Here is a 12,238-nt window from a genome sequence, read left to right as displayed (position 1 = left end):
CCTACCGGCCGGAGGGGCAGAGTCGCCTCTCCTACTTGGTCTACTGAGACTACACTTCATTAACCCAGAAACCCAATGTGGTCGAGTGGATTCCGACTCATAGCGACCCTATTGGACAGTAAAACTGCCCATTAGCGTTTCCAAGGAGCGCCTGGCGGATTTGAATTGCCGACCCTTTGGTTAGCAGCTGTAAAACGGAGGATGGCATGAGATAAAGTTGTCACAAAATGATAACGATAAAAAAAAGATAACGATACCAGACACTTAGGTAATGCTTTACATTTATTTCTAATGTGCTTCGTTATTATTATTCATTATCCACTTCATTATTATCCATTATCAATATTATTATCCATTTACGATTCAGGACAAACTTGTGAGGTAGGCAGGCATGTTCAGAAATTTGTCCAAGGTTCCCTAGGGAGGTAGGCGTGGAATCTCTTCAAAAAACCACAGAGTAAATATTTGTTGAATAAGCAAAATATTTGTTGCACACCTACTGTGTGCCAGGAACTGTGCTCGGCTTCAGGGGATTGTTATTTGCCATCTAGTCAATTCCGATTCATGGCGGCCCCATGTGTGCAGAGTAGGACTGCTCCACAGGGTTTTCAAGGCTGTGATCTTTTGAAAGCAGATCGCCAGGCCTGTCCTCCCAAGTACCTCTGGGTGGGTTCAAACCACCCACCAGGATTAGCGGAAAAAAAAAAAAAAAAAAACCCGCTGCCGTCGAGTGGATTCTGACTCATAGCGACCCTATAGGACAGAGTAGAACTACCCCACAGAGTTTCCAAGGAGCATCTGGTGGATTCAAACTGCCGACCTCTTGGTTAGCAGCTGTAGCATTTAACCACCACGCCACCAGGGTTTCCAACCAGGATTAGAGATAAGTAAGTTACAGCCCTGCCCTCATAGGCAACCTAGTAGTGCGAAAGTAAGGAGCAAACAAATGACTACACGAGACAAGTTAAATCCTGTTAACTTGTTAAATCAAGTTAAGGGTTCCAAGGGAGAAAGAAATCACATCCAAATAGGAGGCTCAGGAAAAGCTATTTTCAGGAAAGAGGTGACATGTGAGAGGACCCATGAAGAGTAATGAAGATTTTGACAGATAGAAATAGCCCTTCCAGGCATGAGATCATCGTAAAGAACAAAAGAAGAAGTCAGCAAATCTTGGTGTGGATCTAGGGAAAAAGAATAGACCGTTTGTAATCTGGCCAGAGGTTCCAACACGTATAGGAGTAGGAAATGAAGCAGAAGGGTAGTATTGGAATTACATGGGGATAGACCGAGTACCCAGCAAAGGAGCCTATTCTTCCTTCTGCAGGCAGCAGGAGCTAATCAGAACTGATTTTGGAAGGGCCACAGTGAGAACTGAAAAGAGGTGAAGGCAAAGCACATTAGGAAGGAAGAAATGATGGGGCTTGGAAACTTGAAGAAAAATCAAAGACGAGAAGAATCTAGTACTCAGTCCAACGTTCTTCTGCACAGCGTAACGTTCTGTGATTAGGGCTCCAACTCCACAAAGGATGAAGGAGCTATAGTCCAAAGGACAGCTCTGTGCCTAACCCCAGCTTCAGTGCTGGGAGGACTTGATCCAGTTAGAGCCATGGAGCCTTCCTGCCAGACTCCATCTCTAGAAGTAAAAAATGGATGGTCTGAGGCTTCTTTTTTCTCAGGCCCCAAGGCAGAAAACTGAGTTCTTTAGATGCAGGAATCTTTAATGCTCATTTCTTTCCCTTTAACAAAGTCCATAGAATCTAGCAAAAAAAATCCATTCAGTGTAAACAGACAACAGCAGGACTGGAAGCAATCAGTGACTATCAGCAGCCACTGATCTCACATCCCATTTACCTCCCCACACCTAAAAACTGTGAACACCTTCCCACTCTTCTCTGAGAACAAGAACTGGAAGCCCCCTTTGTGCTCTAAGACTAGTACTACTAGGGTCTTGGACTTTTAGCAAGTAGGCACCTCCCTGTGGATGTCCAAGAATATCTGGGGGAACAAAGAGAAAAGGAGGAAAAAGAGGGAAGGGAAATCCATCCTTTTTGGTTCTTGCATTTATGGCTCTGGAGATATGGCTCTGGAGATATGGCAGCTCCTTCATTAAGACAAGTGATTCAGAGGAGCAGAGGAGTTAACATCAAGTAGGTCTTGGTCCCCTGGGCCTGGCCCTATAGATGTTGACATTCACATCCTCATCCCGCTGGGCCAGCTCCAGCTGGAAATGCTGGGGAAGGAGGTGCTGAAAGAAGCTCTCTGTCCCGTGCTCCTGTCTCATCTTGGAGGCCAGATAGATGGTACCATGGGGCCCGCACAGGTGTTGAAGGGTTCCCAGCAGCAGTGGGAAGGTAGGCTCCAAGTACACGATATCAGCCCCCAGCACCAGGTCATAGTCTCCAGGGAAGACATGCTGGTCAATCCCCCAGGACAAGGCGCGGACCTGGGCCTGGCCTCCAGCTGGCACATTGGCCTGGACATTGCCCTGGATCTGTTCTAGGGCCAGAGGCAGGTCAGTGATGGTAACATTCCCTCCTGAGAGAGAGGAAGGAGGAGAAATGCAAGTCAGAGGGGCCAACCGAGGGCTTTCGGCTCCTGCCTGGAAAGTCCAGAGACCTCAGAGCCTAGGGGATAATGTCTTGACAGCTCAAAGTCTATACTTGGGCTTTTAGTTGCACTAACCTTCACCTCACCCACTGCCATTCTCATTACTCCACATTCTAAAACAACAACATTCCGCTGAGCTAATCTTCAACCTCTCTGCCCAACACACAACAATCAGACATCAGCAAAAGCCTGGGCAGGACTAAGCTGGAGACAGGCTATGCACCCACCTCCACCGACACATGCCCAGCCTGCACGAGTCTGGAAAGCTTCCCAGAAGATGTGACCTAAGGTGAGCCCTGAAGAACAAGCAGGAGTTAGTCAGGTGAGCTTTCCATGCAGAGAAGAGCAAGTACAAAGGCCTGGTGGTGAGACAGCATGTGCATTCAAGGAAGGCTGAATTTTAAAGGATATAGAAGAGAGACAGGTGTCAAGACGTGAAATTAAAGAGGAGAGTGATGACGACATGCTAAGGAGATTCAGACTTGATCCTGAGGGTATGGGTTTTAGGGTAGAACAGGAGGTCAAGATGATCAGATTAGCATTTCAAAAAGCTTCATTCATCCAATAAATACGTACTGAGCACCTACTAAGGTTGGGGATACAATGGTGAGCAAGACGAAACCTCAGCCTTCCTTGAGCTTCATTCTCCAGGTGCAGACACAGTAGGTACTGCAAAGGTAACTACTAAATCATAATCATGATAACCATTATAGAAAGAGCAGTTGAAAGCACTAAGCATTCATTCATTCATTAGTATTTATTATATGCCTGTGATATGCTAGGTGCTGAGAATACAGCAGTGTAGCAAGCAGACAAGAATCCTTCCCCTCATGGATCTTACAATCTAGTGGCAAGTAATGGACAATGACAAACAAAATTTAAAAATATACTGTACATCAGATGGTAATAAGTGCTTTGTCGTTGTTGTTAGGTGCCATATAATCAATTTCAACTTACCACAACCCCATGTGACACAGCAGAATTTCCCCATAGGGTTTTCTAGGCTGTAATCTTTACCGGAGCAGATCACCAGATGTTTTTCTTGTAGAGCCACTGGATGATTTTGAATCGCCAACCTCTGAGTTAGCAGCCAAGCACTTAACCATTCTGCCACCAGGTTTCTTGACATAAGTGCTATGGTGATGCATAAAACAGGACAGTAGCAATGGCTAAAAAATGGCTGGATCCTGAATATCTTTTGAAGGTAGAACCAACAGGATTTACTGACAGATTTGGATATGAGATATTAGAGAGAGAGAGGCCTGTTGAGAATGGCTCCAAGATTTTTGTCCTGACCAACTAGAAGACATAATTGCCATTCATTTAGATGAGGGAGACTACAGAAAAAGCAGGTTTAAACAGGAACATCATGAGTTCATTTTGGAACACATTAAGTTTGAGATGTCTATCCGACAACCAAATGGAGATATAGAGTACATTATACAAACAAGACAGAAATGGGAGATTCATAGGGTCATCAGCATAGAGAGGCACTCGGAGCCATAAAATGATATGGGATTGCTTGGGAATGAGTGTAGACAGAAAAGGGAAGGGGTCAAAGGTCTGTCCCTGAGGCCCAGGACACTCAAAAAAGAACCAAAAAAGGTAACTGGAAAGGAGAACCAGGAAGGTAGGCAGAAACCAAAAGTGTGGTGCCTCGGAAGCCAGAAGAAGTGTTTCAAAGAGGAGGGAGTGTCAAATGCTGCAGTGTCAAGTAAGGGGCTGATAGCTGACCCCTGGATTTAACAACAGGTAGATCATCAGTGACCTTGACTAGAGCAACTGAAGTGGAGGGGGTATGATGGGACACAAGTCTGACTGGGATGGACTGAGGAAAAGAGGAAGACAGGAACTAGGGACAGCAAGTATTAACTCTTTTGAGGAGTTTTTTGCAACATGAAGCAGAGAAATGGGTGGTAACTAGAAGGAAATATAGGATCAAGAGTTTTTTTTCTGATATGGGAAATTGCAGCATATAAATGTAGGTAGATACATAGATACACAGTGTTACATGTATACACAAATAGACAGATATATAGATACAGAGATACATACATGGACATAGGTATCTGGTAGTACAACAGTTAAGTGTTCTACTGCTAACTGAAAGGTTGGCAGTTCAAACTTACCCAGAGGCTCCATGGGAGAAAGATCTGGCGAGCTGCTCCAGTAAAGATTACAGCCTAGAAAACCCTGTGGGGCAGTTCTACTCTGTCACATATGGCCGTTATGAGTCAAAAATGGACTCAACAGGACTTAACAACAACAAAGGTATATGCAGAAAATGCAGTATTTATATAACATGCATTAACCAGGTAGTGAAAGGGTTTCAGACAGAGTACAGCCTGTGTGAAGGCCTCAAGGAAGGAAACCTCAAGGTAGCCTTGAGGAACTAACAGAGGGCAATGTGGCTACAGCACAAGGAGCATAGGAGGCGGTGAGGCAGAAAGAGACTGGAGATGGAGGCAGAGCCATGCTGATGGTGTTGATTCTATCCTGAAAACAACGAGAAGCCATTGAAAGATTTGGAGGTGGGGGAGGCATGTGATTACAGCTGCATTTTGGAAAGATCAGTCTGATCACCGGGTGGAATGAAGGCCTAGGCAGGGGCAAGGAGAAGCAGGAAGACCAGTTTGGCTAATTACAGGCAGTACCTGGGTTACGAACAAGATCCATTCTTAGCTGTGTCTTCAAGTCGAATTTGTAAGTAAGTTGAAACAGATACACGTGGTTCTTATTTAGTGTCAGTTACTGAAATATCTTAGTATACAGTATTTTACCTCTCTATGCATATAAAGGAAACCCTGGTGGCACAGTGGTTAAGTGCTACAGCTGCTAACCAAAAGGTTGGCAGTTCGAATCCACCTTGGAAACTCTATGGGGCAGTTCTACTCTGTCCTATAGGGTCGTTATGAGTCAGAATCGATTCTACAGCAAAGGGTTTTTTCTTTTCTTTTAATGCATATAAAACACCTAAGAAACACTTCCAGACTGCGCAATGTTTTCATGAGATGAGCATCACAAAGTAGTGAGTGTGTTTGTTATTCAAACTATTGTATGTATTTAACTTGAGTTTTTAATATAATAGGTTTTATGGCATTCATTTATCATTCTTAAGTTCAAGTTGAATGTTCGTAACCTAGGGACTGCCTGTATAGCAGTCCAGACAACTGATGGCAGTGGCTTGGACTGAGGAGCTGTCAGTGAAAAAGGAAAAACACGAGAAAATTCAAGAGATATTTAGGAGATAAAATCAATAGAACTTGAACAACGAATATGAAGGTGAGAAAAAAGGATGTGTCAAAGGTTATGGCTCGGTTTCCCACTGGGTGGAGGGTGGTTGGATTCAATCAGATGTCAAAACCTAAGGGACAAACAGCTTTGGAAAGGAAGATCACAAGATCTAGTTTGGGCATGCCAAGCTTCCCCATGGGGAAGCGTGAAGGCTCTTGTGCAAATCCAGGCAGGAGGCAGCAGTGGTCTGAACTACAGTTGGTGGGTATAGTAACGGACAACTGGGGAAGTATTAAGAACATATAACCCACAGGACTGGCTGATTGCCAGGATGTGAAGGGCGAAGGCAACAGACCAGGTGACACCCAGATTTCTGACTTGGGAGCTGAATAGGGGACAAAAGAAAAGCCAGTCCTGGAGCAAGTGAAGGCAGATAATCCTGTCCATATTATAGGTCTTTTCTCCCCTTTTTAGCATAACCACCTGCCTCTCATCTACCCATGCCTCATGGAAAAACTGCTGTTGACACTCCCATTCTCTCTGATCCCACTGTGTTCATACTGTTCACCCTCTTCTCTTCTGACAGAGCTTCCCCTTGATGGAGTCCCAAGAAGTCAAAGTTAGACATGGCCAAAAGGTATCCACTACTCCCTATACATACCTAACCATACTTCTTGTACTGTAACATCTTCCCCATCTCCCCCACTAGACCCTAGGCCATTGGGGGGAAGGCAATCTATCTTACCCATTGTTGTATCCCCAATACCTAACATAATGCTTGGCACATAGGAGACTCAGAATACATGTCGGTTGAAGGAATAGAAAAATGAATGCCCACCTCTGGCAAGACTTCCCTTAACGTGACCTAATTCTTTGCTTATGAACAAGGATATATTAATTTGCTTTCGTAGGGAAATGACTCTGTGTTTAAATGATTGTTTTGGGTGTGGAATTTGTCTGCCCGTTAGATTATAAATTAAGGAACTGTTTCCTTTGTAGTTGTTGGTTCTGAACAAAACTTAAGAATTTGTCCTTACCTTTTCCTTCTCCAACTCCGCAGTGCCTGATTCCTACCCGCATCTCCCCCAAAACACACCCTAACCCTCAGAAACCCATAAGCTTGGTTCTCCCAAGGAATCAAAACCTAAAGAATCGAAAACATATTAATGATGAAGCTATAAAGGACTCATGAGGTGTAATAAGTGCAGTTCTCTCTGGTTGTCCCCCTGACAAGGTATCCCCATATATGTATTTTGACAAAAGATAGTGTCCAAAGCTAAGGGGATTTCGAGGACCAGCATTCTCCATGAAACAACCAAAGAGCAAAAAACCAGACACTATTCCTTCTACTAAAGCCTGCTGATTTTTTTATTTCCTGCCATCAAATCAGTCAATCACCTTGGGTGCTCTGACAGCCAATCAGCCCTGCCTGGCACACAGGTGGGAACGAAAAAAAAAAAAAGTTTATTAAAAGGAAGGGAACCGGCTGGGGCAAAACCACTCCCCTCCCCCCAAGAATCCACAAAGTGACAATTTCTCCACACCCCTGCTCCCCCCAATACCTCCTCCTCCCGCCGCACAGCCAGTTCACGCACCCTGCAGCGCAGCCAGGATCCCCACAATGCCAGTTCCCGCGCCCAGTTCGATCACCTTCTTGCCTCGGAAATCCACGTTTCGACTCTCGAAATAACCGCACAGGCTCAGTGCCTATGGGACAAAAGCAGAAAAAGGGGGGAAAAACAAACAAACAACTGTCGCTGGGATGATTCCCGTTGGGAGGCTGGGAGTCCGGACCGCCCGCGGACCCTCCCGCGGAGAAGCCCACTCCTCACCGCGTCCCATACGCGCGCTGCCACCCCAAGGCGGGAACCGAAGTTCTGCGTGATATTCAGCACGTGCCCACAGAAGCAGAACCGACTCTTCTCCGAGTAAGAGTCCGCGAAGAGCCCGACCTCCCGCGGGAACACCGATTCCGGCTCTGATTCCGGCTCCAGGCCCGGGTCCGCCATCCGCCCGAGCGTGCCCAGGCGCCACGTCCCTCGCTCGGATCCCTGATCTGCAGCGGGACGGGGGGTGGGGACTGCGGGCCGTTTCGGCGTCCCGGTAGCACGGAGCCCCGCCTCCCCGACTTTGCCCTCCTTCCTCCAGTTTGATTTTCTGGAGGTGGAATGAGGAGCCGCTCCTCCCTCGCCCGGGTCCCCGGCGCACAACCAAGCCGGACCATGCGGGTCGGCCCAGGCAGACTGGCCCGAGACCGGGAGAGAGGAGAGGGAATGAGGATTAATTCCACAATAGGAGGCGGGGTCCCCAGACCCCTCTCACCTGTGGCGCACAGGCGCCTGCAACCAGATAGCAACCCAGACCCAAGCAGAAGCAGGCTAAGGGAAAAAAGAGGTTGGGCTCCTGGGCCTGGCCTTGCCAGCTCAGAGAGTGAGGGTGAGGAGGCGCCCTTCTCTACTCGCCCCTCCCTGCCTAGCCAGCCGAATTCGGCTTGGGTCTTTAAGGGGCGGGGCCTGCTCACAAAGTGCCTGACTGCGTCATTATCGTGCGCCTCGTTCCTCGGTCCCCACGTGGGTTCGGTGGAGAAACCCCGGACTGCGGATTATGGCGGGAGTCGAGACTGGGGACGCGGCCGGAGCAGAGGCCCCGCAGCCCCAGAAACGCTACTACCGGCAACGTGCTCACTCCAACCCCATGGCGGACCATACGCTGCGCTAGTGAGTGAGCGGGACAGGAAGCAGGGACAGGGGGAGAGAAGGGAAGGCGGATTCTCAAAACAACCCAGGGCAGCTCAGTCCAGTATAAAGCGTCGAGAGACCAGGCGTCCTGGGACGGTGGGGGAGGATCCGGGATAGACCAGGGAGAATCATCCGGGTGACGTCTGTGTTGTTAGGGGTGGGTTCGGGAGGTGTGCCAGGGGCGGAGTCGACCGGTTGGGAGTGGGCGTGGCGTTCTGGAAGAAGTCTGTGTAGCGGTGCAGGTATAGGAAGAGAAAGAAATTGTTACTTGAGACTAAAATGGAAAAGGCGCTATGCCGTTTCCATCTTTGGGTTTCATTTGTTGGATTTAATGAAAAGACACACACAGTCCCGCTCACACATTACTTTATCTCCGACCGACAGAATTTATAAAGTAGGGTCCCAGGGACTTAGTCTCTGGGAGAAGGGAAACAAATTGCCGTCCCAGCCAGAGGCACATCAATGCCTAGAAATGGACTTGGGCAGGTCAGCAATCATGGACCTCATGATGGGCCTGTGATTCACACTGAGGGTTAAGGGTGGTTTCCAGTTTGTCCCCTAGAGGCCACAGGGCCTACTGTTACAGAGTTTTTGAGAAATCCTCCTCCCACCCACCTTCCACCCGCACTTCCCCCCAGACACACAGTACCACTTCTGCATTGTATGACCAACCTTCTCACATCTCTCACGTCTTCTCTCCAATAGCCCTGTGAAGCCAGAGGAGATGGACTGGTCTGAGCTATACCCACAGTTCTTCACCCCACTGACCCAAAATCAGAGCCATGATGACCCAAAGGATAAGAAAGAGGAGAGACCTCAGGCCCAAGTGGAGTTTGCAGACATAGGCTGTGGCTATGGTGGCCTGTTAGGTAACACTCTGGCCCTTTCTTTAGGGCAAGGAGAGGCAATGGCCTAGGTTCTGCCACTTCAGCAGGTTTGGTGGGGCCCATAGTTGGCCTTTCCCCTTCGGACCAGACACTGGCACCGTGACATCAGTGTGGAGAGCCTCCACCTTCTCTTCACTCTGAGTCTGTGGACTTTGCCCTGGAGAATGGAGGGGGCTGCCTCAAATGCCTCTTAGAACCTGGGTTGTCCTGTCTGGCCCCACCCCTGGCCCCAATTTCTGCATGAGCCGTTTCACCTGCTAGGTGCTGGCTCAGTGAGCTGGTCAGCACAAGCATCAGAGATTAGCCACTGTGGTCAGTGATCCTGAACTGTCTTTCTCAGGGATTCTACCCCCCTTCCCTCCCCCACCCCCCCCCCCGCCCCGTTACCAAAATTCATTCCTACTGCTCCTCTCTTGTGTTTTCAGGTCCCTCTTATATCGTTTTGTGTTGTCGGTATTGTCTCAGCCATGCATGCAGGACTGGCTCCTTATTTTTAGATCTTCCCATGCAGATAACTGTATGACAGAAAGAAAGAGCATGATATTTGAATCAGAAAGCCTTGGTTCAAGATCCAACTTTAAGCCTTCTTAGTTCTATGACCTTGGGCATTTTTCACCCTCAGTTTCCACATCTTTACATTTTACCACAGTGTCGTAAGGCTGAAATGAGACAACATACGAAAATTTAACGTATTTGCAAACGAGCATGTATTCCTAGCCCCCCACCCCCCATTTCCAGTTCTGGTGACAATTTCTGTATCTCCCCTAGTTCTCTCCTCTAGCATAGAGGCATTTATATACAGTGAAACCTGTGAGAGCCAGGACTCAGCAGGACTGCCTTGTTTTACTGGGTCTCGGAAATTTTCCACCTTTGGTAGGGTGCAGTCACCACTCTTCTGTCGCTTTCTGTTTAGTGGAAAATATTTGCGTTTTCCTTCTCTGACAGGTTTCTTCCTTACACAGGTTCTGGCTTTCACAGCTCTTACTGTACATAGCTCCCTGTTACCCACTTGCTGTTCCTGGCTTTGGTAGTTGCAGATTAAGGCTTCCTTTCTTGTGTTGACCCCTTTACACCCCCTGTAAGTCTGGGTTGATGATTGCATTCCTATTTCTGTGTCTAGTGGAACTGTCACCGCTGTTCCCAAACACACTGATCCTGGGCCTTGAGATTCGGGTAAAGGTTTCAGACTATGTACAAGATCGGATTCGGGCCCTACGCGCAGCTCCTGGAGGTGGCTTCCAGAACATCGCCTGTCTCCGTAGTAATGCCATGAAGCATCTTCCTAACTTCTTCCAAAAGGGCCAGGTGGGGCAGGGCCCTGGTGGGTTAGGCTGGTAGGAGGACAGGAGTATGGAGGCCAGGCCCTCATCATCCTGTGTGTGCACGCCTGTGTCACAGCTGACGAAGATGTTCTTCCTCTTTCCGGACCCACATTTCAAGAGGACGAAGCACAAGTGGCGAATCATCAGTCCCACACTACTGGCAGAATATGCCTACGTGCTGAGAATTGGGGTGAGTGGTCTGTTCAGGGACCCTTCCTTACAATCACATGGGGGTGGGTTTAGGAGCTCACGCCACCACTCCTGTCATCTCAGTGCTGAAATGCATGCAGCCCCCTGTCTACACTGACTTTGCCTATGCAGGGGCTGGTATATACCATAACTGATGTGCTGGAGCTACATGACTGGATGTGCACCCATTTTGAAGGGCATCCTCTATTTGAGCGTGTGCCTCTGGAGGAGCTGGTAAGTAGGGGACCTATGGGAATTTGCAAAGATACAGACCTTTCTAGAATGGTTCTGTTTCCTTTGAACCCAGCTTAGTGCCAGGAGGACAAAAGAGGAGTCTAGAAGTCAGGGGCAGTCTGAAAGGCAGGCAAGGACTTTTCTGGATCCTTTCTTCCAGAGTGAAGACCCCATTGTGAGACATTTGGGCACCTCAACTGAAGAGGGAAAGAAAGTTCTACGCAACGGAGGGAAGAATTTCCCAGCCATCTTCCGAAGAATACAGGATCCCACTCTTCAGGCAGTGACCCCCAATCCCACTCAGCTTGGTCACTGACAGCTCACCCTGCTTTAGCTGGACCCCTTCTTCAGGGGCCAAAAAGAAGATCAGGCCCCCTGGACCTTCCCAGCTGAGACTGCCAGGGTTGAGAGCCAATTATCTCTCAAAGAAATTGGGGAACTGGCCAGGGCAGAACCCTGGTGTTCATAACTACCCTTGACTCCTCTCCCCTTATTGCCTCTCCATTGTGAGCAGAAAGCAGAAGAAGCTGACACAGAAGGTCAAAGGACCTTGGACCAGAGGGGATCTTGTAAGATGTGGATTCTTGCTTTCCCTTAGCACTCCTTTCTTTTGAGATCTCTTCTCAGCTGGAATGAAGAACACAGTGCTCCACTGTACATCTAAACTGCCTGCTGGGCTCAAATCACCTGTCCACTTGTGTTTACTTTGCAGTCCTAAGGATATTGTGTGTATGTGTGCATATGCGCATGCTGTGGTTATTTCTCAGGAAAGGCTGGAGTGTGTATCATGTGCCCTCTCCCATCTTCCCATTCTCTCCCTGCCTAAGATTGAACCTAGGGAATCTGCTCTCTGTTGTTGCTGTCTCTAGAGAATCCCTGGATGGTATGGGTGGAGACCCTCTCCTTGAGGTTGACCTTCGATTTCAGAGCTGTCTGGCACAGAGCCTGGTCGGGGTGGGGGTGGGGGTGGGCGGGGAGTGGGAGAGTAAGGAGCAGGGAGCTACACTGAGGAGGATTCTGAGGCTAA

At 48.3% G+C, this 12,238-nt stretch overlaps 2 protein-coding genes across 3 annotated transcripts; one reads left to right on the top strand and one right to left on the bottom strand.

Moving 5' to 3' along the window:
* Positions 1–172: 172 nt before the first annotated feature.
* EEF1AKMT3 (EEF1A lysine methyltransferase 3) lies at positions 173–8,338 on the bottom strand. The gene is made up of 4 exons (XM_049883729.1): positions 8,164–8,338; positions 7,674–7,897; positions 7,437–7,548; positions 173–2,535 (listed from the first exon to the last, which is right to left on the bottom strand). Exons 2-4 carry the CDS (start codon positions 7,848–7,850, stop codon positions 2,144–2,146), a joined length of 681 nt encoding a protein of 226 aa, XP_049739686.1. The 5' UTR covers positions 7,851–7,897; positions 8,164–8,338; the 3' UTR covers positions 173–2,143.
* A 69-nt stretch (positions 8,339–8,407) lies between these two features.
* Positions 8,408–12,134, top strand: METTL1 (methyltransferase 1, tRNA methylguanosine). 2 transcript variants are annotated; one of them, XM_049883726.1, is made up of 6 exons: positions 8,408–8,558; positions 9,285–9,448; positions 10,587–10,771; positions 10,865–10,978; positions 11,110–11,211; positions 11,372–12,134. In XM_049883726.1, exons 1-6 carry the CDS (start codon positions 8,446–8,448, stop codon positions 11,525–11,527), a joined length of 834 nt encoding a protein of 277 aa, XP_049739683.1. In that variant the 5' UTR covers positions 8,408–8,445; the 3' UTR covers positions 11,528–12,134. The 2 variants fall into 2 exon arrangements, with proteins under 2 accessions (XP_049739683.1, XP_049739685.1); XM_049883728.1 differs by lacking the exon at positions 11,110–11,211.
* The last annotated feature ends 104 nt before the right edge of the window (positions 12,135–12,238 follow it).

This window comes from Elephas maximus, chromosome 4, assembly GCF_024166365.1.
Source record: "Elephas maximus indicus isolate mEleMax1 chromosome 4, mEleMax1 primary haplotype, whole genome shotgun sequence".
In the NCBI taxonomy this organism is placed as follows: Eukaryota; Metazoa; Chordata; class Mammalia; order Proboscidea; family Elephantidae; genus Elephas; species Elephas maximus.
Note: the sequence above shows the minus strand (reverse complement) of the source record. Positions and strands in the feature narration are given on the sequence as shown.